Here is an 18,291-nt window from a genome sequence, read left to right on the forward strand (position 1 = left end):
AAGGCAATGCCATAATCACAAAAAGTCAACATGGGTTTCAGAGAAACAAGTCATGCCAGACAAACCTAATCTCTTTCTTTGATAAAATTACCAGCTTGGTAGATGAAGGGAATGCTGTGGATATAGTATATCTTGATTTCAGTAAGGCCTTTGACAAGGTTTCCCATGACATTCTTGCAAACAAGCTTGTAAAATGTGGGCTAGACAAAGTAACTGTTAAATGGATCTGTAATTGGTTGACCGGCCGAACCCAAAGGGTGCTCAACAATGGCTCCTTTTCATCCTGGAGAGAAGTGACCAGTGGGGTCCCACAGGGCTCTGTCCTGGGCCCAGTGCTATTCAACATCTTTATCAATGACCTGGATGACAGAATTGGGAGCATACTTATCAAATTTGCAGATGACACCAAATTAGGGGGAATAGCTAATACCCCAGAGGACAGGATCAAGATTCAAAATGACCTGAATAGACTAGAAAGCTGGGCCAAAGCTAACAAAATGAAATTCAACACAGAGAAATGTAAGGTATTGCACTTAGGGCGGAAAAATAAAAAGCACAGATATAGGATGGGTGACACCTGGCTGAATGAAACTACGTGTGAAAGGGATCTGGGAGTCCAAGTAGACCACAAGTTGAACATGAGTCAACAGTGTGATGCGGCAGCTAAAAAGGCCAATGCTATTTTAGGCTGCATCAATAGAAGTATAGTGTCTAGATCAAGAGAAGTAATAGTGCCACTGTATTCTGCTCAGGTCAGGCCCCACCTAGAATATTGTGTCCAGTTCTGGGCACCACAATTCAGAAAGGACATTGAGAAACTGGAGCGTGTCCAAAGGAGGGCGACAAAAATGGTGAAGGGTCTGGAAACCATGCCCTATGAGGAACGACTTAGGGAGCTGAGGATGTTTAGCCTGGAGAAAAGAAGGTTAAGAGGTGATATGATAGCCCTGTTTAAATATTTGAAAGGATGTCATATTGAAGAGGGAGCAAGCTTGTTTTCTGCTGCTCCAGAGAACAGGACCCGGAACAATGGATGCAAGCTGCAGGAAAAGAGATTCCACCTGAACATTAGGAGGAACTTCCTGATAGTTAGGGCTGTTCGACAATGGAATGCACTCCCTCGGAGGGTGATAGAGTCTCCTTCCTTGGAGGTCTTTAAACAGAGGCTGGATGGCCATCTGTCAGGAATGCTTTGAATTGGATTTCCTGCATGGCAGGGGGTTGGACTGGATGGCCCTAGTGGTCTCTTCCAACTCTACGATTCTATGATTCTATGATTCTATGGTAGCATTATTAATTATAAAGGATTGCTTTGTGGCTTGTGGATTACCAGTTCACCTCACATAGATGGTTAAGGAAGGGATCGTACACTAAAGGCTCCCTATCTACTGTCAAAAGTAGGGATGGGAAACAATGGCAGATGTTGTTGTTGTTGTGTGTGTCTTTAAATCATTTTTAAGTTATGGTTACCTTAAGGTGAACCTATCATGGGGTTTTCTTGGCAAGATTGTTCAGAGGAGGGTTTCCTTTGCCTTCTTGTGAGGCTGAAAGAATGCAATTTGCCCAAGGTCACCCAGTGGGTTTCCATGACTGAGTGGAGATTCGAATTCCAGTCTCCAGTGTAATATTCCAGTGTTTGAACTACTATACCACAGTGGCCCTCATAGCCAGCTAAAGAGCCAGTTTTCTGTCTCTGAGGTGCTCCAGGTCAAGGGAGCATAAATATTGCCAAAATACAAAAACTGGAAGTGGCTGGAAGTCCATTTCTGGTTTTAAAAAAACAAAAAGCAAACAAACAGGTATTTTAGATATTAAGCAGCACAGGAGAGATCTGTAACATATTTAAAAGATGAACCGCCACTCCTATCAGCTTGCAGAAGAGGCACGTCTTTATTTATTTACTTATTTATGCCAGAAAAAAGGACAGCTTGGGGAGTCTGGAGGATCCAGAACTGCAAAAACAGCCTTAGGGTGGTGGGGTTGCCCACTCCTTTCCTATAAGCATTTTACATTATTGATAACACTACAAATTACATTTAATCTCCCCTGTTGCTATTTGTATCTCATGTGAATACTGCTAATTTACCTCAGAATATGAAACAGAATTAACTGTAAACATGAAAGAAAAAAGTAAATGCATTACATATTCTTTCCATCCCAGATAGAATTTATCTTTTAAAATTAGGTGCATGTGTACAGGTGAGCCTTAAATATATGTTGAGCCTCATGTGTGATTAATCCCATTTTAGTGTCATATGAGTGCATTTTGGCATTGCATAGCAGGATCCCAGGGAAGAGGCCTCTGAGCTCACTGTTTTAAGGGAGCATTTTTCAAAATGTCTGTCTTCAGGAAACATTTTCCATGGTGACATCTGCCCTGGAATGTTTGTGACTTTGCCCAGAATTCTGGAGCAGATTCTCATAGGGATACTCAACAAGTATCTTGAGCTTCACTATTACCCTGCTTGAACTAAGAATACCCAAGACAGAGGCAGATTTATTTATTTATTTATGTATTTATTTATTTATTGCAGGGGAAGGCCATCTGTCTGACATTTCTAACCGCCTAGTTAAGCAACCTCTGGTAAGCTTCCAAAGAGCCTCAGCCTCTACCAGAAAAGACTTTGAGAGCTGCTGTCTTTAAAGAATTGTCTGTGCTGGGAGTGACTCATTCTCAGTGGTGATGGGGAAGGGTTACTTTAGCCGGCTTGGAAATCTCCCAGCAGAGTCCCTAGAGCCAGAGTTTGGAGCAAGCTCAGCTGAGACGCCGTCTCTGGCTGCCCGCCTAAGAGAACAAAAAGACCTGCAAGCCATAAAAGGGGAAGTGGCTACACCTCCCAGCCATGTCTGCTTGAATGCCACATTCCAAAAGGAAAGGCATCCCTCCCTTCACCTCCCCACAAAACCTCCAGAAGCATGAACCTAAGCTTGCAACATTAGAGCTTGTGGAGTGGGGTAGGGTGGGGGGCAGACGGACTGAGTTTATTTATCAGAAGAATGCTGTAAGAGAAGCAGTACAGATTCTGGACTCACACTGAGAGGAGGAGAAAGGCTAAATCAGGCCATAAACACAGAGTCATACTAAGATGCCAGCTACAGAGAGAATCCAACAGGCTTGGAAGAAATACTGTGTCATCACAGTGGATGTTCTTCCTGAGACAATAAAGATGTGTCTCAATTGCACTTTTTTCAGGATGGAGGTGAGGACTCATGATGGAAACATCCACAACATAACCTATTACACACAGTGAGAAGGCCAGGCTAAAACTTTTTCTTTCTGACATTTACAGTACAGTTATAGTAATATGATGACACTTTAATGGCCATGGCTCCACCCTAACAAATCCTGGGTAGTTTGGAGAGGCACATAGAATTACTAGGTACAGAGCTCATGAACACTACAGCTCAGGGCAGGGCACTGGAAGACTCTAGCAAAGAATACCAATTATCTGGGAGAAACCTTTGGCCCTTCAGTGTTTTCGCCTATAACTCTCATGATTGCTTACTATTGGCCATGTTGGCTGACACTTCCAGGACTGGAAGTCCAAGACATCTGGAAGAACATTCAAGTACATCAGCCCTCACCACAGATAATGCCAAAGCATATTGCCTACCAATTCATGAAATGTGGATCATAGGTTGAGAGCACACAGAGACCTGGAACAGTTTATTAGGGCTGCATCCGCACTGCAGAAATAATCCTGTTTGACACCACTTTAACTGCCACAGCTCAATGCTATGGAATTCTGAGATTTGTAATTTGTTGTGGCACCAGAGCTCTCCAACAGAGAGAGCTAAATGTCTCACAAAACTGCAGTTCTCAGAATTGCACAGCATTGAGCCAGGGCAGTTAAAGTAGTGTCAACCTGGATTATTTCTCTGGTGCAGATGCAGCCCAGGGAAAGAAATCATTTATAGTACTAAGAAGATGAAGGGAGGAAAGAATCCACAGAAAGGGGAACAGATGATTTAAGTGACAGAATGGACCAAAAACTGTTCAATTCTGGCAACAGGAAACTCACTCTGTAGTCATCCAATAGCAAGAAGATACAAAATTGGGAAGGAAATTTGAGCCAAGTGTTGGATGAAGGGACATAGAATGGAGAAGAAGAAGTAGGGCTAACACTAGAACAGGAGGAAGAGGAAATATTTGAGCAAATTCTTTTACAACAAACTCAAAACACTGAACTACATAATTGACTGCTCCAGGCTCCTTGGATTTATCTGAGGAGCCACATGTTCTGTGGTCAGGTCAATTCCTTTTGTAGCTTCAGTCACCCCAGTATGCTATATTGGCCCTGGCCATTAAGAGTCTCACCAGTCGGATGGTGTCTTCTGGCCGCAAGAGCCCCACCATTTGCTGTAAGTGCACTTCTTGCTGTCCGGCTCCAGCACTCTCGCTCTTACTGTCAGGCTCCTCTTGGTCTATGGGGACTGATGGACCCTCCTGCACAGACTCCAGTTTTTCTTCTTCCTGCAGGAGTAAAGCAGCTCCTTTGACCATGACAAAGCTGTGGCTGGAGAAAAGAAGAGGTAGGGGAGAGAAGGATATAAAGAAAAACCATCTCATTCATTTGGGGACCATGTCTGCCAAAACCAGAAAAAAAGGAAAGAAAGAAAAAGATTTGGCCCCTTTGGAAAACTGTCATGAAGTCTGCTCTGTGCAGGCGAGTGGGGTTTGCTGTACCCTTTAAATCAGTAGTTCCAAAACTCTAGTACTCCAGGCATTTTGAACTTCAGCTCCCATAATTCTCAGCCAGCTTGGGCACCAGACAGGAATTTTGGGAGCAGAGGTCCAAAACATCTTGAAGACCATAGTTTGGGAATCATTTGGGATCTTTTCCAGTGGGCCTATACATCTGATCCTGTATAGGACATCCATCCACTTATCTCCACTCCTTAACTATGTTTATTGTACAATCTTATTGTTAACAACTGACGTATTATGATAGAGTTAGTTTTTATCTGATTTTATTGATTGCATTTGTATGCATTTTATTAAGCTGTAATCCTGCCTCGATCTGCAGGGAGAGGTGTGAATATATATACATGCATGCTTTAAAGTCTTCCTGCCCCATCCTAAGGGGAAAGGTTAAGAAACATTTTGTAATTGGGAAGCAACCATGGACTCTAAAATAGTAAAGAGACTGAATAGTCCCTGCATTTGGAGGGAGATAAATGAAGACATTCCATCTAGCTTGAAGCATTCAAGCCCACTAAATGTATCAAGAGATAGTGCTGAACTGAAAATCATATTTCTTTCTTTTCTTTAAAAAAAAAGTGTTGACTGTAAGGAATATCTAACTGGCAGTAAACCTCCTCCTTCAGTTCACAGAATATGAAGCAAGCATATTCAAAATTTGAAGCAAGCATATTCAATCCCATGTTTAATTTACAAAAATTCAAACACAGAGTTATTGCTTAATTTAAAAGGATATTATCCAGCATTTGATTTTAGGCGGAACCTAAGTGTCTTAATTATTCAAATTAAAATATCTTTGATGACTCCCCATGCATTTTTAGGGAGTGACATTTCAAAGTCACTCACCGCCACCCTAACAGGGCTTCCTATGAGTTACATGTAGATGCATGTAACTATACTGTACTGTTACTTTTTAAAGCAGGGGTGACATAATAGCAGAAGGGGATGATCAGTGATGCAGTAAGGGGATGGTTTGTGGTCTTTCCCCATCTATGGTTTCTCTGTAACTCATATGTGTTTGAGAAAAAATGGAAAGTTCTGCCACCAAAGAAGAGGAAAATGGACCCTACAGTTGACCATATTCAGAGCAAATTCCACCATTTACAGTTAATGCATGCCTTTCTTCCAGGTATTTATTCAGCATGCATTTTCCAATGGCCTAAACACTCTAAAGGCACCAGATCCTATCTGATCTTGGAAACTAAGCATGGTCAGCCTTCATTAGTACTTGGATAGGAGACCACCAATGAATATCAGGTGCTATAGGCTATTTTTCAGAGGAAGGAACTGCCAAAACCACCTCTGAGTATTCCTTGCCTAAGAGAAGCCTAGGAAATTCATTGGGTCACCAAAAATGGGCAGGTGGCTTGAAGGCACATGCATACACACACTTTCCAGTAGAAAGTACTGTATTCTATTCCTCACTATTCCTCCTAATAGGAGATTTATTCTCTGCACTGTCATTGTAGAGCACACAGTGTGCTGCTGTTACACTTTTGTTGTGTGCACTCAGGATGACCTTTTGGGGGGAAATATGTAAATCTTCCAGGCAGTTGTCACTGCAATGTGGAATTTAGCTCTGCAAGTTTCACATGATCCTAGGATACCAGAGAAACTTATGAGTTAAACCACACAGATATAGGCATTATGCATGTGTGTGCACCACACACACTCTATCACACACACACCAAACACTCTTTTAGTTTACTGTTCTCTGGAATCATCTTTTTCTTAAAGTTGTGAAGCAGCCTGTCTACAATGCCCAAATAACCCTTTAGCTGGGGGTACAGTATTGTGCCATTGATGATGGACTGCTGTTGGTGAAGAGTACAACGCTAAATTTAACACTCAGGACTTCTTTTTTTAGAAGTTATTTATGTGAAAATATCCAATAGGTGGTTTTAAAGGATCCCTGCAGTTCAATGCTGGATTTTCAAAATTATTTGTAAGCAAAAAAGGACGAGATTTTGAAGACTGTTTTCTCACCGTCGCTGCATCTGCCTCCTCCTGGAAACTTCTTCATCCTGCAAAGGAATACCAGATAGATTAGTCACTTCTGTTTCAGAGAACAGGAGAAGAAGCTCCTGCTGTAGACAAAAAGGTATGCTAGCTTCCATTTGCCCAGACCAATGTTTTCCATTCAGCAACTCACAAGTAAGACCTTCCAGATAACTTGCCACAATTAAAACATCAGATTCTGGCAAGTGGAATGAATGTCTGTGTCAGCCTCTCCTCTTAACCTGGAGCCTTCCAGATCCACTGGGTTGCTATAATTTCCACCATCCCCAGTAAATTTGGAAAATATTGAGTGCTGGTGATGAGAGAAGTGGTCAAGAACACTCCAGGTTGAAAGAAGCTTGATTTAATCTATGAGGTGGAACTCTGAGAGACATAAATCTGTTAAGTGAGGTATACATAGGCTGACCATATTTCCTGGAGACAAAAATGGGACAGTGCTATGTAATATTCCATATTCATGACCATAACAAAAGTTTTATTGCATGAACCTACTGAGCTAACAATTATTCTTCAGTGATAAAACTCATACGAAAATTTAGGTATAGAGGGACTATATTTCATCACGATCGTAGCATGAATATTTTTCTGAAGATGTAATCTTATGCAGCAAATTTCAGTCTTTGAACAACTTAACATACAAAACTTCTCACGCTCCATGACACAATTTTATTTGACAACCACAATTTCAAACAGGGATCTTCAAACCATTTTCACAACATAACGGGATTTTTCTTGAAAATAGGACAAAATTGACATTTATATTAAAATTACAGGACGGTCTGGAAATATGGGGGGGGGGGGGGCAAACAGTACTACATGATCAGCCAAGGTATACTGGATTTTCCTCCCAGTCTAACGTAACAAAAAAATCAGTAAAATAAACCAAATAGCAAATAGATGGGGCAATTCAACTGAATGTTGAAAGCCATCCCCTAGTACCAGTCACATATATAAAAATCTATCAACTGCAGTATAATTCCATGAAGTGGGTGGGTATCAGTCCATGGGCTCCTTCAGATGGAGCAAATTCAGATGGAAGTTGCTAGATGTAATGATATTTGTTGTTTTGTTTAATAAATAATAAAATAAATAAAATATTTATTTATAGCCCGCCTTTCCACAGATCAAGGCAGGTTACAAAAAGTGCCATTACAAGATAAAAACACAACACAGCAAATATACATTAAAATAGCAAAACATCGAATACAATCAAACAATGTAACAATATCCAGCTAGCTTAGGATGTACAACAACAATAACAGTGAGGGGGAAGAAGAGAGGCTACAAAAGGAACAATTAGGAGAAAGCTTGTTGGAACAGGAAGGTTTTTAGCTCCTTCCTGAACCGGTCATGGGAGGTGGCCGAGCGGAGCTCACCGGGAAGCGAGTTCCAGAGCTGAGGGGCCGAGATGGTAAAGGCCCTACGCATTGTTGTGGCATATTTCGAGTCTGGAACTCTCAGCAGATGCTTCCCGGCCGATCTGAGTGTGCGGGGCGGATTATATGGGGAGAGGCGGTTCTCCAAGTACCCTGGGCCCAAGCCATTTAGGGCTTTATAGGTAATAACCAACACCTTGTACACTGGTGCCTCGGGATACGAAATGATCGGGTTACGAAATTTCCGGGATATGAAAAAGTTGGATTGGCAAAAACTGTTTCGGGTTACGAAATATTTTTCGGGTTACGAAATTCATTTCGGCGCGAAATTCAAATGCTGCAAAGTGCAGCTATAGGCTTTCCAGTGCTAACGGAAAGCCTTTTCGGGTTACGAAATTTTCGGGTTACGAAAGGAATGGCGGAACGAATTAATTTCGTAACCCGAGGCACCAGTGTATTGCGCTCAGAAGCGAATAGGCAGCCAGTGTAGATCTTTTAATACCGGTGTTATATGGGTGGCCCTGGAAGATCCAGTGACCAATCTAGCTGCCATATTTTGAACCAACTGTAGCTTCCGAGTATGGTACAAGGGTTGCCCCATGTAGAGCGCATTACAGAAATCCAAACGAGAGGTTACCAGGGCATGTACCACCGCTTCAAGGTCCCTCCGGCCCAGGAAGGGTCGCAGCTGGCGTATCAACCGAAGCTGATAACAGGTGCTCCGGACCGTCGCATCCACCTGAGATGTAAGGTGGAGCGACGAGTCCAGGAGCACCCCCAAGCTGCGGACAGAGTCCTTCAAGGGGAGCATGACCCTGTTCAGGACAGGTGGACAAACCTCCAATCTTGGACCGGGGGAACCTATCACGAGCACTTCCGTTTTCTCTGGATTCAAGCTGAGTCTGTTTTCCCTCATCCAGCCTATTACCGAGTCTAGACAGGCATCAAGAAGAGAGATGCCATCCCTGGTCACTGCATCAGTCAGAGACACAGAGAAGTATATTTGGGTGTCATCAGCGTACTGATAACACAGCGCCCCGTGTCTCCGGATAATCTCTCCCAGCGGTTTCATGTAAATGTTAAATAGCATGGGGAACAGAATGGCTCCCTGAGGGACACCAGATGTAAGTGTCCTCTTATCGGAGCACACGTCCCCCAGCTGCACCATCTGGAATCTGCCCGAGAGGTAGGAACGGAACCACTGAAGCGCAGTGCCCCCGATACCTAACTCCCTCAGGCATTCCAGAAGGATACCATGGTCAATGGTATCGAAAGCCGCTGAGATGTCCAAGAGCACTAACAGGGACACGCTACCCCTGTCCATGCCCAGACAGAGATCATCGACCAGGGCAACCATGGCAGTCTCAACTCCATAGCCCGCTCGTAACCCGGTTTGAAATGGGTCCAGATAATCAGTATCGTCCAAGATCGATTGAAGCTGGATTGCAACTGCCCTCTCGATCACCTTCCCCAAAAAAGGCAATAGCGAAACAGGCCGATAATTATTATGCATCAGGGGGTCTAGGGAGGGCTTTTTTAACAGCGGTTTTACAATGGCCAATTTTAAGCTGGATGGAAATTGCCCTTCCCTAAATGATGTATTAATTATGCGGTGCAACGTAGTAGTTACAACCGCACCCCCCTGAGCCGCTAGCCACGAGGGACAGGGATCGAGAGAGCAAGTTGTCTTCCTAACACTTCCAAGAATCTTGTCCACATCCTCAGTACTTACAGACTCAAAATGATCCAGTACAATTGAGTCCATGGAAGCTCTGGAGACCTCTACTCTGGTTTCTGAACTAATAATGGCATCAAGATCAGCCCTTATCCGAGAGGTTTTATCCACGAAGAAGTTGTTAAATTCGTCGCAGCAGGCCTTGGATGGTTCCAAAATAGGGTTCAGGGAGGAGGGTAGCCGAGTAAGCTCCCTCACTACCCTGAACAGCTCTGCCGGATGCAACTCCGCGGACGCGATACGCGCAGCATAGAACAAATTCTTTGCTGTGTCTATCGCCACTCCGTAGTCCTCCAAAAGAGAGTCCAGGAGTGCCTTGTCGGCTAAGTTCTGATGTGCCCGCCATTTGCGCTCTAGTCGTTGCAGGACCCGCTTCCTTGCCCGGAGGTCTTCTGTAACCAGGGCTGCTTTTTGGAAGCAGGCCTGAGAGGACTCTTGGGAGCGATGCTGTGTATAGCCCTGGAGAGATCAGTGTCCCAGATGTTCTGAACATCTAAATAATATTTCTGTTGCCCCAGACTAGTTTCTGGCAGTTCTTTACACCAACTGCAACAGTTTCTGACCATCCTCATGTGACTTTCTTTTCACTGTGAGACATATCAGAATAAAAAAATTATATTTCCCTTCTCCTTCCTTCTCTGCTTTTTCATTTTTTTAGAGTTATAGTGCTATAGTTACACTGTAACTTTAAAAAAATCAAAAATTCAGAGACAAGAAAATTGCCCCTCAAACCATAGGACCACCTTAGCAAAAATATCTTCTAGAAAAGCCATACTATAGATCTATGAAATCACTGCAAACAGCGCCCCCAAAATTGCGAAATGAGTAGATGCAGAGGAGACAAGAATCATCAAAACCCAAGGAATTGTACTGTGAGAACTCATGCTTCTTTAGACCAACCTGCATGAACCCTATTTTATAGCATAATATATCTGTTAGGCGTTAAGGCAGAGTCTGGCAACTTTGGTGAGTCCGGAGGGCAACTTTGAGTCCCTGAGGACTAGAGACTACCAAAAATGAAAACCAAGCCAAAAAGCAACCCAAATCCATTTCTGATCCGGAAAGACAGGGTTCTTAAATAGTCCAAGGGAGCTTGTCAGCATACTTCAGATGTTAAGCTCAACTTCTGGAGACCTTTTTTGTCAGAAAAAAGGTGATCTGGGGCACTCTGAGGGGATTGGGAACTTCAAAAACAGGTACACACATCCACAGTGCTACACTTTGCCCATGTCTGCTGAATAAGGTGTCAGAAGATTTTTTTTTTTAAATTTTCTGAAAAGGACTAACACAGCTATCCCTCTGAAAATCCAGAGTTTAGAAAATGTTGGACAACAGCTCCCAGAATCCATCAACTAATATGTCATGTGGTCACACTGTCTAGTTCTGATAACATTCAAAGAATGTTGAATGGCTTGGCACCTTGATACTTGAAGAAATACAGATGAAGAAGCCAGCTGGCTTTGAAAGCTTGCATCATGTATTTTGTGCATTTTGGTTGGTCAATAAAAGTATTGCTGTTATGTGGATTTTGGATGTTATTGTACATTGTATGTGTCCTCAGTTTGTCTCAGCACCAAAGAAGCTAGAAAATGAAACCTGTCCATCTTAGCATATGGATAGTCAAAGCCTGTTCTCACTTGTGGCACCAAATACAAACAGTCACCCTTTCATTAAAAGGAATGCTGAAAGGATGGAAGTAGTTGGTCTTACATGAGTCTTCAAATCAAGGCTGCAGTTATGGTAATGCAGCTGGTACTATTTTTGTACTAATCACCATCTCCATGTCAATAAGAAAAAGAAGTAAGGGAGGAAAAAAGAACAAACAGTCCTCAGAAAAGAGAATCACCATATTGATTGCTTTGGATGGGAAAGAAGGACTGGCTTTGCTGTGTATAAAGTGGGGTAGGGAACACATCTCCCCAGCCCCATAATACTGTACTTGAACCAAGAACTTTTCTGTTCATATCTTAGTTATTATTCTTGTTCTCTCCACTCTGCACCAAACCTGGATGTCTTATATTCTAACAAGCAAATTATTTCCAATTAGTCACATATTACTGGGCTATGAAGTGTAAGAAAATTCCAGTTTCCTACTCTCATTTCTTCCATGAGGAGTATGCAGCCTCTGAGATGTTGGCACTGCAACTCCCATCATCCCACCTGGTTATGCTGTTGATGAGAGATGCAGCCCAACAACATCTGGAGTGCCATACTTTCCTTATCCCTGCCATGCAGGAAGAAAAACACAAAGTTTATCACGTATTGGGCATATCACAAGATATGGCTGGGTGAACCATACATTGTATATTATATTTTAAAATGAAGTAAGATGTGCAGACCTAAATAATTATCTAAGTTGATAGTAACAGAGAGACCAAAAACAAAACAAAACAAAAACTGTGGAAATACATATTTAGGGGTTTCCTTCTCAAAGCACTGACCAAAGCTTGTCTCCTTGGAATGGCAGCAAATATTTTCCTGGATCAGCCTTGAATTCAAAGTCTTGCATAACTTTTATCTCTGTGCTTCCCAGCCTGTTGACTATTTCCTGCAACATTTTTAAGCATGAAAAAAACCAAACAGAGTTCCTGCTCTTTCCTAATTACCAGCTCCTTGCATAATATCTAATTACACATGAAACTGTACCAGTCTCTCTGCCTGCCAAGCTTGGGGTGTTGACTTAGGCACCCCAATGCAAGTTTACACACAGGCATGTGCCCAGCGCTGAAGCTGGGGATTCCCTCTTTTTCTAAGGGACCCCATTATGCAAAGGTGATTCCCCTCTTCTCTTTTCTTTTCTATACTCCATGGGTCTCTGACGTTGCAATCTGCAAAGAGCTGGCAGGAAGTGGCAGATTGTGAAACTCACTGACAAAGTCACTATTAGTGCCCACTTCTCCCCACAGGATCTCCAGCTGTCAAAAGCTGATTAGAGAAATAGCCACATTTGTCGGGGGACACAAAGGGGGAAAATGTCCATTGGCCACTGGCATGATTTTTTTTGTTTTTTGACAAGTGTTCCTACATTGCTTCCTTACAAGGAAAAATTGGAACGGGTGCAATCCAGGAAGAAAAAGAAAAGGCCCTACAACAAGACACCCTCTGTGGGAAAAAGAGGCCCATGCAAGAGAAGCTGAATGCTCCTTTCACAACCATAGCCTTCCCTGCTCCCAAGAGAAATGGGCTGGGGCTCACATGGTCCAGCTTCGAGCAACTAGATGACTCCATTCCTTTCTAGATAAGCCTACTGGTTGTAAACATTCAACACAAAGGCAAAGGTTGGCACAATGCCCCCTTCTGTTGTTCTTGCGTGCTTTCATGTTGTTTCTGACTTATGGCTACCCTAAGGTGAATCTAACATAGGGGTTTCTTGGCAAGATTTGTTCAGAGAGGGTTTGCCATTGCCGTCCTCTGAGATGACAAAGTGTAACTTGCTTAAGGTCCCCACAGTGAGTTTACATGGCCAAGCTGGGAAACTGAAGCTACTGCTGTAGAAGATCCTCATCCATCTGAGAAAGTTAGACTCAGGTCTAGGAAAGCTCATGCTACCAACTTCTTTCTTTCAGTTAGTCTCAAAGGTACTGCAAAATCCCTTGGCATAGTGCTGTAAAAGGGATGAGAGATTGTCCCTGCAGTTGGAATGAGTGTCTTATTTGCTAAAATTATAGCCACCTTTCCACTAAGAAGAGAGCTCACAGAGGCCAACAATAAAACGCAAATAAAAGAACAAAGCTACAATTAAATCTCAATTTAAAAATACACACAAAGAAAGAACGGCACCAGATTAAAACCTGGAGCAGCCACAAGTCATCTTAAAGGAGGGCCATTTCGCACTAAACAATTATGGCACTATGATTCCATGGCCATTGCTCCATTTTAGGGAATGCTGGGATCTGCAGTACAGGAAGGAGCATTTTGAATTCTTTGCTGGAGCATTGTAGTGCCCCTGCCCAAACTACAAAACGTGGGATCCCTCAGTAGTCAGGATGGAACCATGGCAGTTAAAGTGGGATCAGAATGCTACAATCTTCTAAGTGCAGTGGTTCCTGACCTGTGGGATCGCCTAAGACCTTCGGAAAACACATATTTTTTTTTCCATAACATTTTATTGAGTTTTCCATCTGTTGCCAACATAACATAAACCAAAATTTACACATATTCTCTTAATTTTTACATTATAAGAGTTCTTTTCATCAACAAACTTAGCTACTATTGTTATCCGACTTCCCTTCTTCAAACTTCTAGAATTCAACTTAACCATTATTACACAGTACAACACATATTTTCATATAGCAATGAAAATAATTTTATGGCTGGGGGGGTCACCACAACTTGAGGAACTATATTAAAGGGTTGCGGCATTAGGAAAATTGAGAACCACTGTTCTAGTGTGTAAGGGCTGCAGGTCTATCTGAAAAAAAGGAAGGAAAGTGGTTTACTTTCTTGCAGGTCTATAAAACATCCTGAGTGAATGTGGAAACACTGCAAATAAAAAAACGCTATTCTTTTTACCGCACTAGGAATCTCCAGGTCCTCCAGTGCAACTCTGTGGACAACATCTGTCAGACGTTGGTCACAGAATCATGCTGGAGGACCTGCAGAGTTCTGCTGGAGGACCTAGAGATTCCTAGAGAGAACATATTGACCAAAACCACAAATAATCAAATCTGCAAAAGTCAAAGCTGCAAATGTGGAGGGCCAACTCTGTGTGTGTGTGTGTGTGTGTGTGTGTGTATACAGTTGCCCCTCCATTTGCACAGACTTCAGATCCACTACCCTTGCTTACTCATGAGGAGGAAACAGAGGGGGTTAGAATGGAGTGCGTGCTGCAGCCACTTGAGGGCACGTGCCCCAATTCAAACCCAATGGGGCTTGAATATCTGTGAGTTTCTGTTTTCACGGGGCGGTCCGGAATGGATCCCCCACAAAAACAGAGGGCTGACTGTGTGCATATGTGTAAGCTCTTTCATGTGCTCTCACATTTCCCCCACCAGTTAAAAATACACTCATCCCTCCATCTTTGCAGATTTGATATTTATGGATTTGATTATTCACAGATTTGATTAATATGTTCTCTCTAGGAATATCTAGGTCCTCCATTGCAACTCTATGGTCAACCTTAACTAAAAGTTGCACTGAAAGGCCTAGGGATTCCTAGAGCGTACACTCCACTAGGCATTTGTAACTCTTCTGGCGCAGTTCTATGGTCAGTATCTGTTGGACATTGACCACAGAGTTGCCCTGGAGGACCTAGAGATTCATAGAGAGGCATCCTCTCTGGTAAAAACATGGTGTTTTTGTTATTAGTGGTTTTTCCATAATCATGGGGGTCTTGTGCCCCTAAACCTAGCGCATAGGGAGAGACAAGTGTAGTCCCTCCCTTTCTCACCCCCTCGTCCTACAGCGCCCCCTGCAGGGAGGTGAGAAAACAAAGTGGGAAAGCGGTGAGAGGAGGAGCCCACTGAGGGGCATCTCCTTTCACTGGTCACTCCAAGAAGTGGGGGGGGGGGTCTGAGGAGAAGGCAGAGGAGCCACCCTCGCCAAGGGAGTCGTCAGGTGTGTCCTCTCTGCAAAGGAGGATGAGGCACCGCAAAATGGAGGACCTTCCAGAAAAATGGGACATGAACAAAAATAAAAGCTCAAAACACTCATAGGAATGTACATTCATGCTTCTTAGTCAGGCTCCAGATGGAGGACATTTGGGAATCCCTCCTGGGCAGAAGGTTGAAATGGAGGACATGTCCTGGAAAAGGAGGATGCCTGGTCATCCTGACTATTACAGCCATCCATATAATCCCCTATATAATGGAGGACATGACTAAAAAAAAGCTACAAACACTCACAGAAATATAAATCCATGCCTTTTTAGTCATGCTCCATGTGGAAGACGTTTGGGGATTCTTCCTGGACAGAAAGGCTAAAATGGAGGATATGGTCTGGAAAAGGAGGACGCCCGGTCACTCTGACTATATAGCCATCTATGCAATGTAGGACATGACCAAATCAAAGCTAAAAGCACTAATAGAAATGTAAGTCCATGCTTGAAGGTACAGTACTGCAAAACGGAAGATATTCCAGAAAAAAGGGAGGACAGGCCCAAAGAAGCTCATAACATATACAGTATAGAAAGTCAAATCCATGCCTCTTAGTCAGGCTCAGAATGGAGGACCTTCAAGAAAAAGGGGAGGACATGACCATATAACAGCTAAGGACACTCCTAGAATATAAATCCATGCTTCATAGTCCTCCTGCTCAGAATGGAGGACATTGTGGAATTCCTCCTGGACAGAGGAAGGCTGGAAAAGGAGGATGTACTTGGTCACCCTGACTATACAGCCATATAATGGAGGACATGACCAAATGAAAAACTAAGAACACTCCTAGAAATGTAAAGCCATGCTTCTTAGTCCTGCTCAGAATGGAGGACATTTGGGAATCCTTCCTGGAAAGAAGAAGGCTGAAATGTAGGACGTGGACCAGATGTTCTGACAGTAAAGGAGGACAAGGTGCCAAAAATGTAGGGCATTCCAAAAAAGGGGAGGACAGGACCTAATAAAAGCTCAAAACACTGATAGAAAGGTAAATCTATGCTTCTTTTAGTCAGGCTCACAATGGAGGACCTTCAAGAAAAAAAGAGGACATGGCCAAATAAAGGCTCAAAACACTCCTAGAAATATAAACCCATGCTTCTTAGTTCTGCTCAGAATGGAGGACCCTTGGGAATCCCTCCTGGAGAGGAGAAGCCTGAAATGTAGGACGCGTCCGGGGAAGGGAGGACTTGCCTGACCACCCTGGCTACATAGCCACCGCAATACAGCCACTATTATAGCCATATAATGGAAAACTAAGAACACTCCTAGGAATGTAGAGCCATGCTCAGAATGGAGGACCCTTGGGAATCCCTCCTGGAGAGGAGCAGGCTGAAATGTAGGACGCGTCCGGGAAAAGGAGGGCGTGCTTGGCCACTCTGTGCCAGAGGGAAGGGATGAGAGGGTGGAGGGAGCTGGATCCTGGGGAGCAGAGGGGCTCCCCTTCCCTTCCCTTCCTTACCTTGCAGCCGGTGGGCGTCGAGTGTCCGCTGCCGGAGGGAGAGCGGCACACAGTGACCAGCGCCATGCCCAGCAGCAGCCGCAGCAGCAGCAGCCGCCCCTGGCAGCGAGAAGCCCTGCTGCCACTGCTGCTGCTGCCTGCCTTCGTCGCCGCTGCCGCCTGCAACCTGCAGGGGGCGTGCGGAGGAGAACTGGGCGGGGGCTCACTCCGCCGCCCCGCCTGGGAAGGAGGGACTGGAGCAGAGGGAGACTTCGCCGCCGCCGCCTGGGAGCCCCAAGGCAAGGCAAGGCAAGGCAAAGGGACTCTGGGGGCGCAGTGGTTAGGCGCAGGTACTGCAGCCGCTCACTCACAAGGAATGGTGTTGCCAATGTGGTGACTTTCACACGGAAACGGGGGCTTTCCAGAGCTTTCCGTGTGATTTTGGTGCCTGGCTCTATTTCAGTGCCTTTTCGGTGCCTTTTGCCCATTTCAGCTCCAGCCCTGACTCTGGTGTTTATCAGACGAGCTCTTAAAGAGGTACTATTCCGGTGTGACTCCTCTAGCTGCCTCCTGTTGCATGCTGGGATTGGCAGTTTTAAGGAGGGGTATTTAGAATTCTCAGGCAGAGAAGTTCAGCTCCTTAAAACTGCCAATCCCAGCATGCAACAGGAGGCTGCTAGAGGAGTCACACTGGAATAGTAGCTCTTTAAGAGCATAGTGTGATAAACATCTCTGAGAGCGAGGCTGGCGACAGAGAGAGCAACCAACCCTTCGGAGTGTCACACATGAACAGTTTTCAGCCAATCAGAGAGAGCCCTCAGGAAGGGCTCTCTCTCTCTCTCTCAGCCCTCGACTCCCTCTTAAATCTAGCTTTCCTAGACTTAAGCGTACTTCCTCAGGTGCATGGGAACTGTAGTTCATTGTGGCACCAGAGCTCTTTCTCACAAAACTACAATTCCCAGGGTTCCCTAGCACTAAGCCAGGAGAGTTAAAGCGGTCTCAAACTGGATTATTTCTGCAGTATGGATTGGACCTTGAGCGTTTTTAATAACTAAGGTCCAAAGCACACTGCAGAAATAATCCAGTTTGTGACCGCTTTAACTCTCCTGGCTTAGTGCTAGGGAATCCTGGGAAATGTAGTTTGTTGTGGCACCAGAGCTCTTTTTGATAAAAAAGGCTCAATGTCTCACAAAACTACACTTCCCAGGGTTCCCTAGCACTGAGCCAGGGCAGCTAAAGCAGTCTCAAACTGGATTATTTCTGCAGTGTGTCTTGGACCCAACTCAGGCTGCATCTTCACTCCAGACTCCAGAGACAATCCAGTTTCATACCATTTTTACTGCCATGGCCCAGTGCTAGGGAATCCTGGGAATTGTAGTTTGTTGTCACACCAGAGTTTGCTGAGAGAGAAGGTTAAATGTCTCCGAAAA

General features: G+C 44.1%; 1 protein-coding gene across 3 annotated transcripts in view; it reads right to left on the reverse strand.

Annotated features, from left to right (window-relative positions):
• The window catches only part of SSH3 (slingshot protein phosphatase 3), a 34,144-nt gene extending 17,090 nt beyond the window's left edge, over nucleotides 1–17,054 (reverse strand). The window contains exons 1-3 of one of the 3 annotated variants that reach the window (XM_042440259.1): nucleotides 16,883–17,054; nucleotides 6,689–6,726; nucleotides 4,319–4,517 (exon numbers count right to left, since the gene is read on the reverse strand). In XM_042440259.1, coding sequence (XP_042296193.1) covers nucleotides 4,319–4,517; nucleotides 6,689–6,726; nucleotides 16,883–16,948 — 303 coding nt within the window. In that variant the 5' untranslated portion in view covers nucleotides 16,949–17,054. Of the gene's footprint in view, nucleotides 1–4,318; nucleotides 4,518–6,688; nucleotides 7,477–16,882 lie in introns of those variants that run through there. The other 2 variants (XM_042440253.1, XM_042440268.1) reach the window with 2 other exon arrangements.
• Between the last annotated feature and the right edge of the window lie 1,237 nt (nucleotides 17,055–18,291).

The sequence above is a fragment of the Sceloporus undulatus genome, chromosome 1 (assembly GCF_019175285.1).
Source record: "Sceloporus undulatus isolate JIND9_A2432 ecotype Alabama chromosome 1, SceUnd_v1.1, whole genome shotgun sequence".
NCBI lineage: Eukaryota > Metazoa > Chordata > Lepidosauria > Squamata > Phrynosomatidae > Sceloporus > Sceloporus undulatus.